The following is a 25,739-nucleotide window of genomic DNA, read 5'->3' on the forward strand; positions in this document are numbered from 1 at the left end:
TATCTGACTTACAGATTTACTCCATCAAGTGACAGTAATCAAGACTGTGGTACAAAAAAACAGATCAGTGGAACAGAATAGAGGGTCCAAAATACACCCATACATATGTATGGTAAAGGAGCAATGGCAATTCAAAGGAGAGAGGACAGACTTTTCCATAAATAGTACTAGAACAATTAGACATTCACACCTTCCACAAAAATTAACTAAACATGGATCAAAGACCTAAATGTAAAACGTAAAACTACAAAATAACAACGAATAAAATCCAGGTGACCTTGGCAATAAGTTTTTAGACATGACACAAAAAGTACAATACATGAAAGTAAAGATTGACTAGCTGTACTGCATAAAATTAAAAACGTCTGCTCTGTGAAAAACATCATTAGGAGAATGAAAAGGCAAACCACAGGTTGGAGAAAATATTTGTAAAATATGTATCTGATAGAGGACTGGTATCTAAAATATATAAAGAACTCTTAAAATTCAATAAGAAAACAGATAACCCAATTTAAAAATAAGCAAAAGATCTAAACAGACATGTCACTAAGAAGATACACAGATGGCAAATAAGTATAAGAAAAAATGCTCAACATCATATGATTAGAGAATTGCAAATTAAAACAACAATGAGATGTCACTACACACCTATTAGAACAGTTAAAATCCACAACACAACACCAAATGCTGACAAGGATGTGTATCAACAGGAGCTCTCACTCATTGCTGGAGGAAATGCAAAATGTACAGCCACGGCAGTTTCTTACCAAACTAAACATACCCTTACTATATGACCCTGCAATCGTGCTTCTTGATATTTACCAAAATGAGTTGAAAACTTACCCACATAAATGTTTAGAGAAGTTTTATTCATAATTGCTATATCTGGAAGTAATCAAGAAGTCCTTCAGTAGGTGAATGGATAAACAAACTATAGTTCATCCATACAATGGACTTTTATTTAGTAAAAAGAAATCACTGTTCTTTAGTGATATAAAGCCATGGAAAGACACAGAGGAACCTTAAACACGTATGGCTAAAAACAGCCAATCTGAAAAGGCTACATTCTGTTTCCAACTATATGGCATTCTGTTTAAAAGGCAAAGCTATGGAGACAGTAAAAAGATCAGTGTTTGTCAGGAGTGTTGCCAGGGGGTAGCGATAGGGAGGAGAAGAAAGGGATGAATAGATGGAGGATGTGGGGTTTCAAGGGCAGTAGAATTATTCTGTATGATACAGTAATGGTAGATATACATCATCATGCATTTGTCAAAGTCCATAGAATGTACACACAACTTATTGGTTCAAGGCATTTAAAATGAAACCTAATATAAACTATGAATTTTAGTTAATAATAATGTATCAACATTGACTCATTAATTGTAACAAATATTCTACACTAATGCAAGATGTTAGTAATAGAGAAACTGTGCATAAGTGGTGAAGGAATATATGAGAACTCCCTGTACTTTCTGCTCAAAATTTCTGTAAACCTAAAACTGCTCTAAAAAATAAGGCAATTTAAAAAAAAATCCATGACAAAAGGAAAAGAAGGAAGTACTTACAGAATGGCAGAATAAAAGATCTCAAAAATCCACTCCTCCATAAAAGCTCTGAGAATACTGGCAAATTTGTCAAAACTTTTTCAGAGCTCTGGAATCGCTTGCAACAACTGAAGAGCACTTACTGAAAAAAACTACCTGAATCTCATGAGAAGAACAAACTCTGTGACATTTTAATTTATTCTATTTCCCTGCCTATCTTCCTAGCTCTGTGTTGGCTTGCAAAACAAAAGCTTTACAAGTACAATGGCTGTGAAATTCAGCAATCTCTAGGGGCTGGGATAGGAGGTAAACTGGGATTGGAACTCTCCAAAAAGCACCATTTCTAGAGAATTGTTACTATTTGACCTAAATGGCACCTCCCTAGAAAAGGCCCATTCTCAGCAGTTGTTTTATTTGGCCTCATTCAGGGCTCCCTCAGGGGGAACAGCCTTATCTCTAGTACATTTGTTTTAAAAAAACAAACAAAAAAAAATCAGTGGCAATTGTTTTAAACCTCAGCTGCCTAAGATGGCAATACCACTTGGAACAAACAAGAAGGTGACCAAAAAACTTAAAAGGAAAACCTGAGGAATGAGATGTACACAGGAGTCTTTGGAAAGCTCCAACATATTCCTGGGCATAGAGAAAGCCATGGAAATACCTGAGTTCTTAATCCTTCACCTTTTGCTAACCTTGAGCCTCTGAGCAAGCAGGAAATGAAGGCTAAGAAAGTGCTGCAATCTGCTTATCAGGTTGCTGAAGGCACCCCTGAACACACACACACACACACACAGAGCCCCTTGGCAAAAGGCTGCGAAACTTACTGGTGTAAGGCATTTAAGGAAATCGCTTTCTAATCATTAGCTCAACAAACTCCAAAATATGATATATCATAACCAAAAGAGACACATCATAGTTAAACTGTCAAAAGCCAAAGAAAAAGTGAATCCTGACACAGCAAGAAAAAAGTGATTTATGGAATTCCCTGGTGGCACAGTGGTTGAGAATCTGCCTGCCAATGCAGGGGACACGGGTTCAAGCCCTGGTCTGGGGGGATCCCACATACCCCGGAGTAACTGGCCCCATGAGCCACAATTGCTGAGCCTGCGCATCTGGAGCCTGTGCTCCGCAACAAGAGAGGCCGCGATAGTGAGAGGCCCGCGCACCGTGATGAGGAGTGGCCCCTACTTGCTGCAACTAGAAAAAGCCCTCGCAGAGAAACGAAGAGCCAACACAGACATAAATAAATAAATAAATAAATAAATAAATATTTTTTTTAAAAAAAGGCAAAATTCCTTAAAAAAAAAAAGAAAAAAATGATTTATTATGTAGAAGACATGCTCAATAAGATTACAAGCTGATTTTTCATCAGAAAGCATAGGGATCAAAAACGTTAAAAGAGGGGGGAATCGGGAAGATGGTGGAAGAGTAAGACGCGGGAGATCACCTTCCCCCCACAGATACACCAGAAATACATCTACACGTGGAACAATTCCTACAGAACACCTACTGAACGCTGGCAGAAGACCACAGACCTCCCAAAAGGCAAGAAACTCCCCACGTAACTAGGTAGCGCAAAAGAAAAAAGAATAAACAGAGACAAAAGAATAGGGACGGGAACTGCACCAGTGGGAGGGAGCTGTGAAGGAGAAAAAGTTTCCACACACTAGGAAGCCCCTTCGCGGGCGGAGACTGCGGGTGGCGGAGGGGGTAAGCTTCGGAGCCGGAGCCGCGGAGGAGAGCACAACAACAAGCGTGCGGAGGGCAAAGCGGAGAGATTCCCGCACAGAGGATCTGTGCCGACCCGCACTCGCCAGCCCGGGCGGGCGGGGCTGGGAGCTGAGGCTCGGGCTTCGGTCGGAGCGCAGGGAGAGGACTGGGGTTGGCAGCGTGAACACAGCCTGCAGGGGGTTAGTGCACCACGGCTAGCCAGGAGGGAGTCCCGGGAAAAGTCTGGACCTGCCGAAGAGGCAAGAGACTTTTTCTTCCTTCTTTGTTCCCTGGTGCGCGAGGACAGGGGATTAAGAGCGCTGCTTAAAGGAGCTCCAGAGACACGCGTGAGCCGCGGCTAACAGCGCGGACCCCAGAGACGGGCATGAGACGCTAAGGCTGCTGCTGCCGCCACCAAGAATCCTGTGTGCGAGCACAGGTCACTATCCACACTGCCCCTCCCAGGAGTCTGTGCAGCCCGCCACTGCCAGGGTCCCGGGATCCAGGGACAACTTCCCTGGGAGAACGTACGGCACGCCTCAGGCTGGTGAAACGTCCTGTCGGCCTCTGCCGCCGCAGGCTCGCCCCGTATCCATGCCCCTCCCTCCCCACGGCCTGAGTGAGCCAGAGTCCCCGCAGCAGCTGCTCCTTTGACCCCGTCCTGTCTGAGCGAAGAACAGACGTCCTCAGATGACCTACACGCAGAGGCAGGGCCAAATCCAAAGCTGAGCCCCGGGAGCTGTGCAAACAAAGAAGAGAAAGGGAAATCTCTCCCAGCAGCCTCAGAAGCAGCGGATTAAAGCTCCACAATCAACTTGATGTACCCTGCATCTGTGGAATACATGAATAGACAACGAATCATCCCAAACTGAGGAGGTGGACTTTGAGAGCAAGATTTATTATTTTTTCCCCTTTTCCTCTTTTTGTGAGTGTGTATGTGTATGCTTCTGTGTGAGATTTTGTCTGTAAAGATTTGCTTTCACCACTTGTCCTAGGGTTCTATCCGTCCGTTTTTTGTTTTAATTTTTTCTTAATAATTATTTTTTATTTTAATAATTTTATTTTATTTTATCTTACTTTTATCCTCTTTCTTTTCTTCCTCCCTCCCTCCCTCCGTCTCTCTCTCCCTCCCTCCCTCTCTCTCTCTCTCTCTCTTTCTTTCTTTCTACTTTTTCTCCCTTTTATTCTGAGCCATGTGGATGAAAGGCCCTTGGTGCTGCAGCCAGGAGTCAGTGCTGTGCCTCTGAGGTGGGAGAGCCAACTTCAGGACACTGGTCCACAAGAGACCTCCCAGCTCCACATAATATCAAATAGCGAAAATCTCCCAGAGATCTCCATCTCAACACCAGCACCCAGCTTCACTCAATAACCAGCAAGCTACAGTGCTGGACACCCTATGCCAAAAAACTAGCAAGACAGGAACACAACCCCACCCATTAGCAGAGAGGCTGCCTAAAATCATAATAAGTCCACAGACACCCCAAAGCACACCACCAGACATGGACCTGCCCACCAGAAAGACAAGATCCAGCCACATCCAGAACACAGAACACAGGCACTAGTCCCCTCCATAAGGAAGCCTACACAACCCACTGAACCAACTTTAGCCACTGGGGACAGACACCAAACACAATGGGAACTATGAACCTGCAGCCTGCAAAAAGGAGACCCCAAACACAGTAAGATAAGCAAAATGAGAAGACAGAAAAACACACAGCAGATGAAGGAGCAACATAAAAACCCACCAGACCTAACAAATGAAGAGGAAATAGGCAGTCTACCTGAAAAACAGTTCAGAATAATGATAGTAAAGATGATCCAAAATCCTGGAAATAGAATAGACAAAATGCAAGAAACATTTAACAAGGACCTAGAAGAACTAAAGATGAAACAAGCAACGATGAACAACACAGTAAGTGAAATTAGAAATACTCTAGATGGCACCAATAGCAGAATAACTGAGGCAAAAGAATGGATAAGTGACCTGGAAGATAAAATAGTGGAAATAACTACTGGAGAGCAGAATAAAGAAAAAAGAATGAAAAGAACTAAGGACAGTCTCAGAGATCTCTGGGACAACATTAAATGCACCAACATTCAAATTATAGGGGTTCCAGAAGAAGAAGAGAAAAAAAAAGGGACTCAGAAAATATTTGAAGAGATTATAGTTGAAAACTTCCCTAATATGGGAAAGGAAATACTTAGTCAAGTCCAGGAAGCGCAGACAGTCCCATACAGGATAAATCCAAGGAGAAACACGCCAAGACACATATTAATCAAACTGTCAACAATTAAATACAAAGGAAACATATTAAAAGCAGCAAGGGAAAAACAACAAATAACACACAAGGGAATCCCCATAAGGTTAACAGCTGATTTTTCAGCAGAAACTCTGCAAGCCAGAAGGAAGTGGCAGGACATATTTAAAGTGATGAAGGAGAAAAACCTTCAACCAAGATTACTCAATCCAGCAAGGATCTCATTAAGACGTGATGGAGAAATTAAAACCTTTACAGACAAGCAAAAGCTGAGAGAGTTCAGCACCACCAAACCAGCTTTACAACAAATGCTAAAGGAACTTCTCTAGGCAAGAGAAGGAAAAGACCTATAATAATGAACCCAAAACAATTAAGAAAATGGGAATAGGAACATACATATCGATAATTACCTTAAATGTAAATGGATTAAATGCTCCAACCAAAAGACACAGACTGGCTGAATGGATACAAAAACAAGACCCATATATTTGCTGTCTACAAGAGACCCACTTCAGACCTAGAGACACATACAGACTGAAAGTAAGGGGATGGAAAAAGATATTCCATGCAAATGGAAACCAAAAGAACTCTGGAGTAGCAATTCTCATATCAGACAAAATACACTTTAAAATAAAGACTATTAGAAGAGACAAAGAAGGACACTACATAATGATCAAGGGATCAATCCAAGAAGAAGACATAACAATTGTAAATATTTACACACCCAACATAGGAGCACCTCAATACATAAGGCAAATACTAACAGCCATAAAAGGGGAAATCGACAGTAAAACATTCATAGTAGGGGACTTTAACACCCCACTTTCACCAATAGACAGACCATCCAAAATGAAAATAAATAAGGAGGGCTTCCCTGGTGGCGCAGTGGTTGAGAGTCTGCCTGCCAATGCAGGGGACAGGGTTCGTGCCCCGGTCCGGGAAGTTCCCACATGTCATGGAGCGGCTGGGCCTGTGAGCCATGGCCACTGAGCCTGCGCGTCAAGAGCCTGTGCTCCACAACGGGAGAGGCCACAACAGTGAGAGGCCCGCGTACCGCAAAAAAAAAAAAAAAAGACAAGAAATAAGGAAACACAAGCTTTAAATGATACATTAAACAAGATGGACTTAATTGACATTTATAGGACATTCAATCCAAAAACAACAGAATACACATTTTTCTCAAGTGCTCATGGAACATTCTCCAGGATAGACCATATCTTGGGTCACAAATCAAGCCTTGGTAAATTTAAGAAAATTGAAATTGTATCAAGTATCTTTTCCGACCACAAGGCTATGAGACTAGATATCAATTACAGGAAAAGATCTGTAAAAAATAAAAGCACATGGAGGCTAAACAATACGCTACTTAATAACGAACTGATCACTGAGGAAATCAAAGAGGAAATCAAAAAATACCTAGAAACACCTTCCTCGCGCAGCCATGGCCTCAGGTGCCACTCCCGCGGCCGTGAAGATTGGAATAATTGGTGGGACAGGCCTGGATGATCCAGAAATCTTAGAAGGAAGAACCGAAAAATATGTGGACACTCCATTTGGCAAGCCTTCTGATGCCTTAATTTTGGGGAAGATAAAGAATGTTGATTGCGTCCTCCTTGCAAGGCATGGGAGGCAGCATACCATCATGCCTTCGAAAGTCAACTATCAGGCGAACATCTGGGCTCTGAAGGAGGAGGGCTGTACACATGTCATAGTGACCACAGCTTGCGGTTCCTTGAAGGAAGAGATTCAGCCTGGCGATATCGTCATTATTGATCAGTTCATTGACAGGACTACCAGAAGGCTTCAGACCTTCTACGACGGAAATCATTCCTGTGCCAGAGGACTGTGTCATATTCCAATGGCTGAGCCGTTCTGCCCTAAAACAAGAGAGCTCCTCATAGAGACCGCTAAGAAGCTAGGACTCCGGTGCCACTCAAAAGGGACAATGATCACAATTGAGGGACCTCGTTTTAGCTCCCGGGCAGAAAGTGTCATGTTCCAAACCTGGGGTGCGGATGTTATCAACATGACCACAGTTCCAGAGGTGATTCTTGCTAAGGAGGCTGGAATTTGCTACGCAAGTATCGCCATGGCAACAGATTATGATTGCTGGAAGGAGCATGAGGAAGTAGTTTCTGTGGACCAGGTCTTAAAGACCCTGAAAGAAAATGCCAATAAAGCCAAAAGTTTACTTCTCACTACCATACCTCAGATAGGATCTACGGAATGGTCAGAAACCCTCCATAACATTAGGAAAATGGCCCAGTTTTCTGTTATGTTACCAAGACATTAAAATAGCATGGCTGCCCAGAAGACAAGGTAACCTTCTAACTCCAATCATTTGGGGAATTCCTGCTTGAGAAAACACAGAAGAGATATGCAGCTTCTGTGCCCTTGCCCCCTAAGGAAGAACAAGTGATAAGACAAGACATTGCTCACATCAGAGATGCCTTCTAAAAGACTTGGACTGCTTCAAATAACAGAAGGAAAGCAAATAACCAGAAAACGTGGGGAAATATTTACACATTAGAAAAAAAGAAGACACCTTTCACCATTCCCCCAAATTTGTAACAGTAAAGGTAAGCAGTAACATTCCTATGTTGCCAAGGAATGTGAAGAAATAGCTCTTAGACTATTTATTGATGTGACTGTGAATTGGTATAATCTTTTTGGAGGGCATTTTGGTAAAATGTATCACAAGGCTTAAAAAATACCCTTTGTGCTGGTTACTTTACTCCTAGGAATTTATCTTTAAGAAATTATCAGAGATACATACAAATAATTATGTATAAAGAAGGATGTAGAACATAGTTTTAATAGCAGATATTCAAAACAATCTGAATATCCAACAACTGGAGGTAATCATGGTTAAGCTCTAATTAGATTGTGAAGCAGCCAACTGAACATCATGGTTTCACATAATATTTAACGTACTAAGGAAATTGTTGCTGTATAATATGAAATGGGGATATAGAAGCATTTTACAGTACTAATTTTGTTTTAAATATGTACAAAGAATAGAAAGATATATACTCTTTTGTTATTATATTTGGGGGGAGGGATATTGGATAAATTTTTAATTTTCTTTATATTTTTCCATATTTTCACATTTTTCTACAATGAATATAATCAAATAGTGAAGTTTTAAAAATAAAAATGGGGGCTTCCCTGGTGGCGCAGTGGTTGAGAGTCTGCCTGCCGATGCAGGGGACACAGGTTCGTGCCCCGGTCCGGGAGGATCCCACATGCCGCGGAGCGGCTGGGCCCGTGAGCCATGGCCGCTGGGCCTGCGCGTCCGGAGCCTGTGCTCCGCAGTGGGAGAGGCCACAACAGTGAGAGGCCCATGTACCGCAAAAAAAATAAATAAATAAATAAAATAAAAACTAAAAAAAATAAAAATAAAAATGGGCTTAGAAAAATCCAGTTCTTGAAAACACACTGTTTCTGGTATTGCAGCAAAAGTTAAAATGGCAATACTAAGAGGAGTTCTGTTTGAGTTCAATCTTTATTTTTGTTAAAAAAGATAATTAATGACTGTATAGTCAGAACAATACTTGGGTTTGCAACAATGTGAGAAAAGCTGGGTGTTTAATATGGAGCTAATCTTAAATTATTTAAGAGACTGTATACACACATTATAGTGTGTCAGATATTCTTTAAATTGACATTTGATTTTTTGTTTCTACTCCTTTTTATGATTTGATGAATTATTTTCCATGAGTTGGTGATTTTTGTTTTTTAATAAAGAAAATAGAAACTTAAAAAAAAAAAAAATACCTAGAAACAAATGACAATGGAGACACGACGACCCAAAACCTATGGGATGCAGCAAAAGCAGTTCTAAGAGGGAAGTTTATAGCAATACAATCCTACCTTAAGAAACACAAAACATCTTGAATAAACAACCTAATCTTGCACCTAAAGCAATTAGAGAAAGAAGAACAAAAAACGCCAAAGTTAGGAGAAGGAAAGAAATCAGAAATATAAGATCAGAAATAAATGAAAAAGAAATGAAGGAAATGATAGCAAAGATCAATAAAACTAAAAGCTGGTTCTTTTAGAAGATAAACCAAATTGATAAACCATTAGCCGGACTCATCAAGAAAAAAAGGGAGAAGACTCAAATCAATAGAATTAGAAATGAAAAAGGAGAAGTAACAACTGACACTGCTGAAATACAAAGGATCATGAGAGAATACTACAAGCAACTCTGCCAATAAAATGGACAACCTGGAAGAAATGGACAAATTCTCAGGAAAGCACAACCTGCCGAGACTGAATCAGGAAGAAACAGAAAATATGAACACACCAATCAAAAGCACTGAAATTGAAACTGTGATTTAAAATCCTTCAACAAACAAAAGCTCAGGACCAGATGGCTTCACAGGCAAATTCTATCAAACATTTAGAGAAGACCTAACACCTATCCTTCTCAAATTCTTCCAAAATATAGCAGAGGGAGGAACACTCCCAAACTCATTCTACGAGGGCAACATCACCCTGATACCAAAAGCGGACAGAGATGTCACAAAGAAAGAAAACTACAGGCCAATATCACTGATGAACATAGATGCAAAAATCCTCCACAAAATACTAACAAACAGAATCCAACAGCACATTAAAAGGATGATACACCATGATCAAGTGGGGTTTATCCCAGGAATGCAAGGATTCTTCAATATACTCAAATCAATCAACATGATACACCATATAAACAAATTGAAGGAGAAAAACCATACGATCATCTCAATAGATGCAGAGAAAGCTTTCAACAAAATTCAACACCCATTTATGATAAAAACCCTCCAGAAAGTAGGCATAGAGGGAACTTTCCTCAACATAATAAAGGCCACATATGACAAACCCACAGCCAACATCGTCCTCAATGGTGAAAAACTGAAAGCATTTCCACTAAGATCAGGAACAAGACAAGGCTGCCCACTCTCACCACTCTTATTCAACATAGTTTTGGAAGTTTTAGCCACAGCAATCAGAGAAGAAAAGGAAATAGAAGGAATCCAAATCGGAAAAGAAGAAGTAAAGCTGTCACTGTTTGCAGATGACATGATACTATACATAGAGAATCCTAAAGATGCTACCAGAAAACTACTAGAACTAATCAATGAATTTGGTAAAGTAGCAGGACAAAAAATTAATGCACAGAAATCTCTTGCATTCCTATACACTAATGATGAAAAATCTGAAAGTGAAATCAAGAAAACACTTCCATTTACCATTGCAACAAAAAGAATAAAATATCTAGGAATAAACCTACCTAAGGAGACAAAAGACCTGTATGCAGAAAATTATAAGACACTGATGAAAGAAATTAAAGATGATACAAGTAGATGGAGAGATATACCATGTTCTTGGATTGGAAGAATCAACATTGTGAAAATGACTCTACTACCCAAAGCAATCTACAGATTCAATGCAATCCCTATCAAACTACCACTGGCATTTTTCACAGAACTAGAACAAAAAATTTCACAAAATGTATGGAAACACAAGAGACCCCGAATAGCCAAAGCAATCTTGAGAACGAAAAATAGAGCTGGAGGAATGAGGCTCCCTGACTTCAGACTATACTACAAAGCTACAGTAATCAAGATAGTATGGTACTGGCACAAAAACAGAAATAGAGATCAATGGAACAGGATAGAAAGCCCAGAGATAAACCCACACACATATGGTCACCTTATCTTTGATAAAGGAGGCAGGAATGTACAGTGGAGAAAGGACAGCCTCTTCAATAAGTGGTGCTGGGAAAACTGGACAGGTACATGTAAAAGTATGAGATTAGATCACTCCCTAACACCGTACACAAAAATAAGCTCAAAATGGATTAAAGACCTAAATGTAAGGCCAGAAACTATCAAACTCTTAGAGGAAAACATAGGCAGAACACTCTATGACATAAATCACAGCAAGATCCTTTTTGACCCACCTCCCAGAGAAATGGAAATAAAAACAAAAATGGGACCTAATGAACAAATGGGACCTAATGAAACTTCAAAGCTTTTGCACAGCAAAGGAAACCATAAACAAGACCAAAAGACAACACTCAGAATGGGAAAAAATATTTGCAAATGAAGCAACTGACAAAGGATTAATCTCTAAAATTTACAAGCAGCTCATGCAGCTGAATAACAAAAAAGCAAACAACCCAATCCAAAAATGGGCAGAAGACCTAAATAGACATTTCTCCAAAGAAGGTATACAGACTGCCAACAAACACATGAAAGAATGTTCAACATCATTAATCATTAGAGAAATGCAAATCGAAACTACAAGGAGATATCATCTCACACCAGTCAGAATGGCCATCATCAAAAAATCTACAAACAATAAATTCTGGAAAGGGTGTGGAGAAAAGGGAACACTCTTGCACTGCTGGTGGGAATGTGAATTGGTACAGCCACTATGGAGAACAGTATGGAGGTCCTTTAAAAAACTACAAATAGATCTACCATATGACCCAGCAATCCCACTACTAGGCATATACCCTGAGAAAACCATAATTCAAAAAGAATCATGTACCAAAATGTTCATTGCAGCTCTATTTATAATAGCCAGGAGATGGAAACAACCTAAGTGTCCATCATCGGATGAATGGATAAAGAAGATGTGGCATATATATATACAATGGAATATTACTCAGCCATAAAAAGAAACGAAATTTAGCTATTTGTAATGAGGTGGATGGACCTAGAGTCTGTCATACAGAGTGAAGTAAGTCAGTAAGAGAAAGACAAATACCGTATGCTGACACGTATATATGGAATTTAAGAAAAAAAAATGTCATGAAGAACCTAGGGGTAAGACAGGAATAAAGACACAGACCTAGTAGAGAATGGACTTGAGGATATGGGGAGGAGGAAGGGTAAGCTGTGACAGAGCGAGAGAGTGGCATGGACATACATACACTACCAAATGTAAAATAGACAGCTATGGGAAGCAGCTGCATAGCACAGGGAGATCAGCTCGGTGCTTTGTGACAGCCTGGAGGGGTGGGATAGGGAGGGTGGGAGGGAGGGAGATGCAAGAGGGAAGAAATATGGGAACATATGTATATGTATAACTGATTCACTTTGTTATAAAGCAGAAACTAGCACACCATTGTAAAGCAATTATACTCCAATAAAGATGTAAAAAATAATAATAATAAAATAAAAAAATAAATAAAATGAGCAAAGGATATGAATAGATATTTCTCCAAAGAAGATATATAAATGAGCAATAAACATATAAAAAATGTTCAACATCATTAACCATCATGGAAGTGTGCATCAAAATCACAAGATTCCACTTCACATCCTCTAGGATGCCTAGAATCAATAAGTCAAATAACAAGTGTTGTCGAGGATGTGGAGAGATTGGGACCCTAATAAACTGTAAATGTGAATGTAAAATGGTTCTGTCTCTTTAGGAAACAGTCTAGAAGTTTCTCAAAAGTTTAAACAAAGAGTTTCCATATGACCCAGCAATTCTACTCTTAGGTGGCATACCCAAGAGAAATGAAAACATACATCCACACAAAAACTTGTACACGAATGTTCATAGCAGCATTATTTATAATAGACCAAAACTAAAAAAGAATGAAATGACCATCAGCTGGTGAATGAATAAATAAAATGTGGCATATCCATACAATGGATTAGTATTTGTTGATAAACAGAAGTGAAGCAATGATACATGCTACAACATGGATGGACCTTGAAAAATCATGTTAAGTGCAAGAAGCCAGACACAAAGGACAACATATTGTATCATTCAATTTATATGAAATATCCTAACAGGCAAATCTATAGAGACAGAAAGCAGATTAGTGGTTGCCTAAGGCTGGAAGGTATGGGCGAGTAGGGTAGGGGGGTGACTAAGGAATGTAGAGTTTCCTTTCAGGAGTGATGAAAATGTTGTAAAATTGATTGTGGTGATTATTGCACAATTCAGTAGATATTGAATATAAAAAGCCATTGAACTGTACACTTTGAATGGGTGAACTGTATTAGATGTGAATTGTGTATCAATAAAGCTGTTAAAATTTAAAAAAAATAAAATAAAAAGGACAGAAAAAAAAAAACGTTAAAAGAAAGCCTATCAACCAAGAATCCTATATCCAGCGAAACTATCCTTTAAAATTAAAGAGAAACTAAAACATTCCCAGATAAACACAAACTGCGTGAATTTGTTGCTATCAAACCTTCCCTACAAGATATACTTAAGTTGGAGACTTTAATACCTCCTTCTCATTAATGGATAAAACAACTAGGAAGAAGGCCAGAAAGGAAACAGAAGACTTGAGCAACACTACAAACTAAGGAAACCAAACAGACATGCACAGAATATATGAGATTAAATTAGTAATCAAAAAGCTCACTGCAGGGCTTCCCTGGTGGTGCAGTGGTTGAAAGTCCGCCTGCCGATGCAGGGGACACGGGTTCGTGCCCCGGTCCAGGAAGATCCCACATGCTGCGGAGCGGCTGGGCCCGTGAGCCATGGCCGCTAAGCCTGCGCGTCCGGAGCCTGTGCTCCGCAACGGGAGAGGCCACAACAGTGAGAGGCCCGCGTACCGCAAAAAAAACCCCAAAAACAAACAAACAAAAAACTGACTGCAAAGAAAAGCCAAAACCCAAATAACCTCAATGGTGAATTCTATAAAACATTTAATGAAGAATTAACAAAATTCCTTCATGAACTCTCTCAAAAATAGAAATGAAACACTTCCCAATTCAATTTATGTGATAATATCAAAACGACAAAGACATCTCAAGAAAACTACAGACCAGTATTTGTTATGAATGTATACAAAAAAATCTTCAACAAAACACTAGCAATTTGAATCTAGCAACATCTAAAAGGATACCATGACCAAGAGGGATTTATTCGAGAAATGCAGGGTTGATTCAACATCTGAAAATCAAAGTCATACACCACATGAACAGAATGAAAGGAAAAATGATTATCTCAATAGACACAGCAATAGCATTTGAAAAAATCTAATACCTGTTCGTGATTAAAAAAAAAACACTCAACAAAATAGGAATAGAAGGGAACTTCCTCAACCTGATAAAGAGTATCTATGAAACCCACAGTTAACATCATACTTAACAGTGAAAGACCAAATGCTTTGCTCCTACTATCAGAAAGAAGACAAAGATGTCTGCTCTCATCACTCCTTAACTTGTACTGGAGATTCTAGCCAATTATGCAGGGGGGAAAAAAGGGAAAGCATCCAGATTGAATAGAAAAAGGTAAAACTATCTCTATTCTCAGATGACAGATCTTATATATAAGAGACTCCTAAGGAACTAGGTAGTCGGAAGGTTAAATGAATCATGCACATGAACATTGGAGGCTACACTCAGAGTTGTAGCAAAGCTTACAATGAAGAGGGAAAGTGAGCCAAGGGCCAAGATTTTTGTGAGCTAGGGATTGGGACCGTTAAGGAGGAGTTGATAAAGCCAAATGCCCTAAGTGTCAAATGAAAGAGGCTTAAGAACACTTCATTTAGAAGTAACAATGAGGAGCGAAGACAAAGACCTCACCCCTAAACAGCACAGTACTAGAGTGCCTGGAAAATAAGAATCTTTCATGTAAGAATGCTACTGAGGAATTAGTACATTTAGGAAAAAGTTACAATCAGGAGAATATAGGTGAAGAAGTCAAGGATATGGGTTTGTTAAGATGTGAGAGAATTCCATATGGTTAATGGAGGGTGCAGGGAAAAGGGGAGGTCTGGGGAGAAAAGAGGAATAAAAGGATAGGCCAGGTGAAAAGAGAAACAGTACTGACAAAAATACAGAGAAAGTAGATAAGTGGTTCTGAACCACCAGTCCCCTGAATTACAGATTAAGACATAATCCTGTAATTAATTATGACAACGATGGGAACTGAAGGACAGACAGGAAAGGGAACCAGCAACATTCAAGAAGTCATAGAATGGGAAGAGGAATTTTTACACATGTAATATTAAAAGACCCTGGGGTTAGTACATCCAATTCTTTTAAAATCAAGGTATAGAAAGAAAATAATAGTTTTAAGGTTTGCTGGAGTAAGGCTTATCTTGGATGAGATTTCTCTCTCTACCACCCATCCCCATAACTGGCTCTGAGAAATCTAGAAGTCCCAAACCTCGCACAGCTACCCAAAAGCCTGAGGGGATCCATAAACTGGTTAACCTATAACCAGTCATAACAAACCAGGATGTGTCAGTTCACTTGTTGGGAAGTTCTGCGCTGAGTCAGATTAGCAACCACCAAGAGTTCTGTGCATTTCTCTCTCCTCATCGAGACTCACAAGTGTGGATGATCCACAAACCACTAGTCCCTCAAAATACACTGTGTAGAAGGGATTTGTCCTCATGTTTTGGAAAATGGCTACATATTTTCCTGTACCACCTTTTGTAACATCACAGTACTATAATTATATATTAAAGGCACTGCAGAGTCTACTATTTAAAAAAAAAATTAACTTCGATTAACTTGTTCTTCCTATACTCATCTGATCAGTCTCCCTTTTCTACACCTACTGAAATCCAGGAATACAGTTTTTGAAAAATGTTGCTTAACTTTTCTGGCAGATAAATAATCAGTCTCATTGATCTCTTGATCAATGAGATCTCATTGATCTCTTGATCTCTTGATCATTCCCAGGGACAGAGACTGCTATCTCCAGGTAATTCATTCCATTTTGGATATTCTGATTAATAGTCTCACAAAGCTGAAATTTGCCACCCTTTATCTTAAAATGCATAGATAATTTTGCTATCTACAGTTAGAGATCACATTTATTCATTCCTCCAATTGGTAGTTCCTCCTGAACTACCAATTCAGCTAGGAACCTAAGAGCAGTTCTCTGAAAATGTCACTGTTTCATACATGGTTTTGCACATGCTATTTTTTCCATCTGAATACTCACCCTTCTACAGAAACTGATCCTCTGCAATTGCTACAGTCATGGTTATCAGTTCAACAGGAACTTTCTTTATGCATCACTATCCTAGACAAAAACCTGTATGCTCCTGGAGTCCTGTATACAACACTCTGAGGCACCTCTCATCATTACACTGTACTAATACTGCATTATAACTATCTACATACCTGTCTCTCCCATACACTAAACACCCTGGCAGCAGGAAGTATTTACTACTCATATTTGTATGGGATGGAAAAGGCACAAGAGTCTGCTACCTACCTGATAATTGCAATGATTCCAACTGACCTCACACACTGCATAATTCTTTTTAACCTCCTCAAAACAATGCTCCCAGAAGCCACTACCAATCTACAGCTTTCACCTCTCACACCATCTCCAACTTCATTCCAGCTTGAGAATTCAGCACAGAGCTCAACATACAGGTTCTCAAAAAATACTTCTCAAATGGTTGAATAAATCTTGTCTTATAAGCAAAGGTTCATATTTTAGGTAGGCTTCTAAATTTTCATAAGTTGGCCTTAAATTTACCTTCTTATAAACCAACCATCAAAGATGAAGGAAGCATCATCTTCATTATTAGCAATGAAGACTATCTTTACATCAGATTCCTGCCTGATAATACCAACTCTCTGATGTCCATTCCTTATCAAAAGCCCAGATAACAGAAACAGAACAGCCAAAATAATGCCTGGAAGGGTATGTACTCCATACATTCTTCCAGATCTTCTAAATTTTATCCTGGCATCAAATTTTACCAACAGAAGGATCTTTAGTTGGACCTCACTGTTTCATGATCCACTGTACAACTGCCTTTTGTCACTTAAGAGTTTTTTGTAGCATGGATTGAAGAACATAAAGAAAATACAGACTTAAGGAATTTATCATTATTTCTACTTTGGGAAGCTTTCTGAGACCTGTCCACTATATCACAAGGTAGTCTCCTTATAAGAAATCATGCAAAGCAACTGCTTTCAGGTTTCTATCTCATGAAAGCAAATTAACTGAGAAACATACCCTTTATCTTATATATATTATAAATCTTGTAATGGATCAAGTTTTGTTCTTTGCTTTTGCTGCAAGGAATCTTAATTTTTTTTCTTACTTCAAGAACTATATACAGTGCCTTAAGTTTCCCCCCTTCCATTGTGTCTTTATCCCAATTTTATTATTTGTATTGTAAATGTGCTCCAAAAGGACCTCAAATCCCTAGGAGAATGAGATGACAGAGTAAAAAGGGAAAAAATTAATAACTGCCATCGGGTGCCTATAGTAAGTCAGACACTGTTCCAAGCACTTTTATCCCTGATCCTTGAACACTGAGAGAAAGGTATTATTAAGTATGTTTTACAGATGGTAAACTGAAGTAGAGAGGGGTTAAAAAATTATCTAAGCTCACAAAACTAAGTTGTACCAGGCCAGGGTTTGATCCCAGGTTTGAATGACTATACAGCCACACTATACATAAGGTCTGACCAAATTAAAGACTATGGTACACTTCAAAAAGAAAAAGAATTCTAGTACAGTACTTGAGGAATTTTAAAATTTCAATTTATTATATAAGCAAAAGAAGACAAATCACTTGAAACTAATTTTACACATTAATATCTTAAACATAATAAACTTCAACAAAGTCAACATCTCTGATCATTCCCAAATAAGAACCAGAAAATCACACGAAAATTTAAAGTTCAAACAGCAAAAATTTAAAGTTCAAACAGCTAATGAAAAAAGATTTGAGTCAAAAGAAAAGAATTAGACAGATTATTCCAATTAGTATCACATATAACTTGAAATGTTTTTTGGTGCCTCTAAAAACAAAGACGAAAAACAGTTTTAAGGGGTGGGCGGAAATATGATTCTAAACTAATAAGATGGAAAATATAATTGAAATTAGACTCACCTGCTCAAGTCACTTTTTCCATAGTGATGATAGTGGTCAGGATGGCTAAGGTGGTAATGCTCCTGTCCACTCCACCTCTGGGGTGGCCTTTTCCAAAATCCTTCTTGAGACTGCCGAACATTTCTGTCTGATCGGTCAAAGCGGTTCATATTGTCACACTCCACTAGACAAATTCAAAAGCGAAACACTAGAAACATGTACACAAACTCTATAAAAGCTAACTACTTACAGCTCAATAATTAAATGCTGCTGAAAATATAAAAGTAATGTTCTAAAACTACCAACCATTTATGTTAGCTAACCACAAAATCAAGATTTCCAGAAGAAAAATGACTAGTTCTTTCAGTGAAAACCAAACTTTATATTATTCAAACTGAAGTAAATTATAGAACTTTCATTATCACAGTCACTTAAGTAACAACAGTCCCACTGTTTTAAAACAAGCAAATTATCCTTGAAATCAACATTATACATTTTAAACACCAGTAGTCAGTTTTAAGTGGTTTTCATCATTATCAGTAGTTGGTTCTGACTTCAGAATGAAAATGACAAGAAAAAGTAGAAGATTTTAAGTCTGGTAGAGAACTCATTCCTAAAAATGAATGCCACAATTAATTTTTACTGATTTCAAGAAGCACAAATTAACTCTTCATCATAAACAAATCATATTTTTTAAATTAAGCTCACAGTTTTAGAAAGTAAAATGCTCCAATCTGCCGACAGTGGAGCTTGTTCAAAAATGCCACTGAAAACAAAGCCAGTACTTTGCAGCAACAAACAGTACACTCCCTGAAATCTAAATGCCACAAAAACATGGAAAGAATTTCTTTGAAACACCCCAAGCTTCTCCTTCACTTACCCAAACACTTTTTCCTCACATATCTGAGCACTCACTAAGAGAGTTACTTTGTACGAGGGAGACATTGTGTCGCTTGCTGCCTACTCAGACATAGTTGCATACAAGGCACTGACAAACAGGCCTTCCTTCCTGCTCAACTCCCAGCCCTCCCTGTGGGAAGCAAGCCCAGTTTACCCTGTGACTCCATCTTCACTCAGTGCTTACATAGCCTCTGAGTTAAGACTGTTACTAAAAATACAACTAAACACTAACCCAAGGCAGGAACAGGAAAGGTTTCTCTAGTCTGAGAATTATTACATGAGAAAGTTCAAATTCTGCATGTTCAGAATCCCTTGTGATAAGAAAGCTTTAGAAATCAACGTAATCCTCCCCAATTAAAATTTAAAAAAAAAACTCATTATTTAAATGATTTTTTTAACTTAACCTAAACCTGAATTTGATACATGGCAAGTGTCTGATTACAGTATACCAGATAAAAACAAACTTCCCCACTCCAAAAAAAGGTTGATATAATTAAAGTGTATATGTTCAATTCTCATATACACTGAACTCACTGTGAACACATTACTTGTATATGAGTAACAATTTAAATAAGGTTCTAAAAGACATTGAAATTTTGTTTATTAGAAAATTTCCATTAGAGAAATCAATTTGGGGAAAAAAAACGATAGGTTTTATAGTTTAAACAAATTTTTTTTAAGAAAAAATTTTTAAAGAAGACTTACATTTGAAATTATTTCTAACAATTTCTCATCATCTTATTGGGATAAATTAAGATATACATATTTTTTTAAAGTTCAATAAAGAAAACAGGACTGTTATGTAAATAAAGGCATGGTGATCATTATGCCGCAAAAGTAAGGAGGAGAATATAAGACGGCAAAAGAAAAATAAATTGAAAAATAATCCTAAGAAGGCTTAAAAATGCTTTTAGTTGACATTCACATTATACTCATAGACTCAGTTAACTTCCTTAAGTATTTTTAAATGGCATTAAAATGTTACTTTAGGTTAAGAAATTCTGTATAGCTGAGGGATAATCTATATCTACTTTTAAATCTGAATTCATATTTCCTCTTAATTCACACAGGTAAAATTCCACTCACTCCCCAAAAAAGAAATTCTGCAATAAGAATCTGATATATAATTAGTATATCATCCACACAGTGCACTCAGAGTAATAAGAAGCACACTAATCAGGAAAACAAGTCAGGAGATGGGGTTAAATGCTGTGGGAAATTATAATGCAGAAAATGATGTGCTGCTTTTGTATTTACTAAAGATTGTTGGTACTACACACAGGCTCCAAATAAAGCACTTTCATTGAAACATGAACTCAACCATCACCATAACGACAAATAGGCACCGGAAACAAATATTTTCCGTGACTACAAAACACTATTGTTAGAATTGGGACAGAGGGGGGCTTAAACTCTCAGAAAAATGTCTCCTCCAAGACTCTGAAGGAAGGAAGGGTCCCGCTTATACAACTACCTGCAGTACCCATCAATCATGTTTTGATACACTTTAAAATGTTACTAAGAAGAGAATGCGAAATAACATTAGTGGTGGTTTCTTAGAAAAGACTAAGGGCAGAGAGAAAGAAATAACATAGAAAATAAAATGGAAAGCCAATAAAATTACAAGATGGAGTTAATTTAAAGCCAGTTTCCAGCGCCAATGAAGGAACAGGACAAACAAGACTAAGAAAGGAAATAAATCCTTCTGAATGTGTAATATCATAGGGAAGGATGAGGCAAACCTAAAGGCTTTCCAAAAAAAATTTTAACCAATATGCTGATCAAAACTATCTACACACCAGATTTGACCCTAATTATGAGTTTAGGAATAGAGAATAAATAAACGCCTTCTAAAGGGGCTTTCTAGCTCCCAAAGTAAAAGGCAGATTTTAGTAGGTTTTTTACTATGAGTAGGAGACAGAATTTTCAGTACTTCTACCCTGTGATGAAAGAGAATCTAACATAGCTAACTGAAAGGTATGGGATATGGAGATGCCTATGTCTAACACTCATCATACCCATTTCTTCTGATTTGATAAAGAACGAAATATGATGCCAAAAGTACCCTAGATTCTTTCTAATAACTTAAAGTCCTAAGAAGATAATGGCTGACACAGGTAGTATTCCTATCTATGACTAACAACTGGCTATGAAGATAGCAGGAAGAAATTACATATCAGAAAGTCTGGAAAGGATGTGTCATGCAGAAGGTTTTACAATATGAACAAGAAAGTTTTTTAAATGAAATTTGGTTTGAAAGGAGAAAAGCTCATGCTAAAAAAAAAAATCATGAAGTTGATATTACTAAATGCCATTAGTACTGAAAAGATAAATTTCCAGAAGAAAATACAGTAATTGGAAAGTGGTAAAGGACAATACTATTGACCTCATATGACTATATCTCAATAAAATGTTTAGCAAAAAAGTGGCCTTAGGAAATATATTAATAGCATGAAGTAAGTGCAATTTAATAGGCACCATAATTTGATGGGATAGGATTCAGGAAGTAATTAGAAAGATATCTTTTTCAACAGAGAAAAGTTTAAAACAGAACGAGTGGAAGAAAGATCACACCTAAGAAAATGTATACTATGGAAATTTCATAAACCTAAGGATGATGCTATGAATGTGCCAAATGCTAGGCTTTAATCTGTAGGCAATGAGTGGCCATTAGAAGTTTCTGAGCAAGAGAATAAAACAATACAACTATGCCTTTGGTATAACCAAACTGTTTATACAAGAGACACTTTAGAACAAAAAGCAAGCAAAGCTCAAATACCCACTGGTTCGCTAAAAGAAATTCAGATTCCAAAATTTCCTTAAGAGATTCCCTCACCAAGGTAAAAGAAAAATATAAAAGAAAATGGTCTCTCTTTTTAGATCCTCCCAAATTGCTACTCAAATCTAAAGTCCTTTTTCCTTTTATTCCTCTTCCCTCATTCTATATTCAATTTCCCTCCACCCCATCTCTCCCTTTAACCTCTTTCCCTACCCCTCAAGCTGACCAGAAACCTAAAAAACTCTGTACCTCTTAACCCTCCTTCAGAAGACAGAAAATTCCCTTAAGGTTGACTCGGATCTGGTCTCATCCTGAGCTGAGAGCCATAGCTACAGACTTTCTAAGGTCTAAACAAGACTGGGAGAAATTTCCAGAAGAATTTAGAATACTTTTAGCAATTGATAATCCAGGGCCTTCAGATTTATACCAATTAGTTCATACATTAGAAGGAAATCTAGGTGCATAAAAACAGAATAGAAAAAGCACAGTGTGAAAAACCTAAAGTTGACTGAAGAACCCACGACTGTGTAGTAGAGGAGGAAAGATTTTCTCAACTCTCTTAGGGCCTGAAAATAAAACTGATAAGATAGATTAATGGGAGAAAAGCATACAAATTTATTTAATATGTGACATGGGAGCCTTCATGAGAAAATGAAGACCCAAAGAAACAGTTAGACCTGTATATTTTTATGCTAGGCTTGATGAAGAGTAGACAGTCAAGAAGGAATGTGACAGGTTAAGGAGTCTAAGTGTGGTAAACTGGGGGAAACTTTAGCAAGGCCTGTTTGTTAGGATCTTCTTAGTCTAACTTTGTCTTCAGAGATAAGGATGCTCCTTTCCTCTAGGTATGGGGAAGGTACCCCTCACATGACGGTTTTATGACCTGTTTCAGGGAAGATGGGCAAGAGGGGGAGGAAATCAGAGTGATTTTTCTGCTTCTGTCATTTTCTCAAACTCCTTCAGCTTAAAATATTCAATATGCCAAGGTGCCATATTTTGGGGTCGTGTGTCCTAAACTCCATCAATTGCAGAGGAAATCAGAAGTTAGAAAAGGACTTTCAGAGGCTGTCAACAAAGTATTTCCTGTGAATGTAGACTGGGCTCTGATTCAGTTCTGTAAGCAAAGGAAGAATAAATCCACTAGAGATTTCACAGATAGACTAACACCATCAGATAGCATTCAGGAATAGATTCTGAAAGAGATGTGACCTCGTCTCCCTCCTCCCTTGCCAGACTTCCAGTGCTTGGAAAGAGACTTAGAAAAAAGCAGAATAAGACTCAGAATAAAATGATGTCCTTCACATATAACGAGATATAACACTGGAGAAAGGAGTCTCTTGATACACTTATAGATAAATAGCAGGGCACTGAAAAACTGTCTTGCATTGCCTAAGAAATAAAAGAGAAAAAATAAGTGGGCGATTAGTCAAAGTGTTCTGAAGGAAAAATCAAGCACCCAATTTCAGGTTTTACCCTTAAACTCAAAGATAAAATTTTCTAAACAGTAAAGGACAACCCTGAAAATATATTATTGATATAGGCACTATAATATCAACTTTAAACCCTGTGACTATTATATAACCTCCCCCTCAGTGTCACTAAACCACCCAGTGTAGCTATCTCCAATAACTCAGACAGTTCCCAAGTCCTAGCCCATAACTGTCCAAGAAACATTTGACCAACAAACATTCTTTCCTTGTCTGTGCTACCACATATGCTACCTTAATAGGTTCACAAATGCAATTGCCAGATAAATATTCTCTTCATGGCCTCTTCCTTGAAATCCCAGATGACTTCCCTATTCATAATAAAGTCACAGCAAACTTGTGTCCAAATCAAACCCAAACTAAAGATCTCAACAAGGTGCCAGTCTTCTTGTTGACAAAAATTCCACTGATACTGGCAGAATTAGTGGGGCTGAACCCATAAAATCCAGAGTGATCCATCCAAAACTCTACCCAAATTTGCACAGTAGCTTCAAAAACCAGAAGCTAAAGGCAACTAAAACCAATAGTCTAAGTATATTAGAAGACCCCTTAAACCTTGTACCAATCCTTGTAACATTCCTATCCTGCCAATAAAAAAACTCAGCAGCAGTGGGTATAGTCATTCAGGACCTCAGACCTATAAAGAGAATAGTCATTCCCTCCTTCCCAGTAGTACCAAATCTAAATACTGTTTTATCTTTGGTGCCTCTGAAGGCTACATATTTTAGATCCAGGTTCTGCTTTCTTCCATGTTCAATTAGCTCAAAATAATCAATACTTGTTTGCCTTCTCCTAGGAAAATCTATAATATATGTGAGATGTTATACCTCAGGAGTTCCCTCCTACTTTTCACAAGTCCCCAGCCAAGACCTCAGAAACTTTAAATTGCCTTGTGATTCTACTTTTACCTACTATATGGATAACTTTTTGTTGTGCTCTAAAGATGAGGCAGGCTCTAAGACCAATGCCATCTCTCTACTTCCTGGTTTAGCTAAGGTTTCCAAAGAGAAGTTGTTATAGTTCTGTCAAAGTAAAATGCATTAGATAATTTATTCCATGAAGGTAAATCCTTCATTCCTCACTACCAGCCCTTAAAACTTCACATTAAATCTCCTGGATCATAAAGTCTCATTATTTTTTCCCTTATAATCATTAATGGTTTATGTTTTTCTTCTGTGTTCTAAAATACTTTTCCACTTGATCTTCCAGGCCACTAATTCAGATTTCAACTATGCTTTCTGTCATCGATTGAACTGTTTTGTTGGGAAATCTTCTTTTATAATAAGCTCCAGAAAGTATTGTGCTGCAATTGAATCTAAGTGCTCTCATTATCATCTCTTTCGGCCACTCTAATCCCGGGAGTTCTGCTGTTTTCCCTGTTCCTCTTCCTGGGTACTGGCTGTGGTTTTTCTTTCTCAGTTGACTAGAACTCAGCACTGATTGCTAGAGTATCCCAAGTGACAGCAGAACCACAAGAAGATGCAACAGTCTCTACCCCTGTGGTAGAGTAGATACTGTTCTCAGCTCTACACTCTGTCCTTCAATAGACTTATACATCCAATGTCCTCTGCTGCAGAGATTCGCACTGTGAATAGAGTATACTTCCAAGTCGCACTGCTCTTAGGGTTGGCCATGTAACTTGCGTTGGCCAACAGAATGTGGGTAGAATACCAGTGTGCTGGTTCTAAGTGAAGACTTTAAGAGATACTATATGCATGCTTCTCCGCACCCTATTGTCCTTCTGCCATCTGCCATGAGCACAACCTGCTCCAAGGAGTCCTGGTTTCAAAATGAAGAAGCAAGGAGTAGACCTGAACTCAGTCCCACAGTCTGAGCTATCCCAGCTAATACAAAGATCCATGAATGAGAAAAATAAATGTTTATTTTGAAAGCCACTGAGATTCTAAGAGTGATTATTATACAGCATCCTGGCAGCAGGGGAAAAGAAAAAACAAGCAAAAAACCCTGACCATAAGACAAAAGTGAACAGCAAGCAGGCTCCTTGTACCTCGATGAAGCACTAGAACAACGAACCACGCTCTCTGAAATATCCTTGCATTTTTCTAGCAACATGTATAAAAAGGACTTCACTACCCTTTTTAGTTCATCCCTGGCCCCTGGAAGGCCTAAGAAACCTGGCAAATGTTGACTAACAGGGAATCCACAGCTCTCTAAGATTCTTCTTCCAGGAGGATCCTCATTTCAACCCTTGCCCCAGAGGATTCCTAGGCTGGTCTCTGGTTC

General features: G+C 38.3%; 2 protein-coding genes across 14 annotated transcripts in view; one reads left to right on the forward strand and one right to left on the reverse strand.

Moving 5' to 3' along the window:
- CCSER2 (coiled-coil serine rich protein 2) overlaps positions 1 to 25,739 on the reverse strand; it is a 162,823-nt gene that overhangs the window by 68,096 nt on the left and 68,988 nt on the right. For 12 of the 13 annotated variants that reach the window (XR_010935906.1, XM_067710328.1, XM_067710329.1 and 9 more), the window contains exon 5: positions 18,351 to 18,513. Coding sequence is in view for 12 of the 13 variants with exons in the window: in XM_067710328.1 (XP_067566429.1) it covers positions 18,351 to 18,513 (163 nt within the window). In the remaining variant the exon portion in view is untranslated. Of the gene's footprint in view, positions 1 to 18,350; positions 18,514 to 19,209; positions 19,378 to 25,739 lie in introns of those variants that run through there. The other variant, XM_067710337.1, reaches the window with a different exon arrangement.
- On the forward strand, positions 6,944 to 8,225 carry LOC137209117 (S-methyl-5'-thioadenosine phosphorylase-like). The gene has a single exon (XM_067710324.1). It carries the CDS (start codon positions 6,954 to 6,956, stop codon positions 7,803 to 7,805), a length of 852 nt encoding a protein of 283 aa, XP_067566425.1. The 5' UTR covers positions 6,944 to 6,953; the 3' UTR covers positions 7,806 to 8,225.

Source organism: Pseudorca crassidens, chromosome 16, assembly GCF_039906515.1.
Source record: "Pseudorca crassidens isolate mPseCra1 chromosome 16, mPseCra1.hap1, whole genome shotgun sequence".
In the NCBI taxonomy this organism is placed as follows: Eukaryota; Metazoa; Chordata; class Mammalia; order Artiodactyla; family Delphinidae; genus Pseudorca; species Pseudorca crassidens.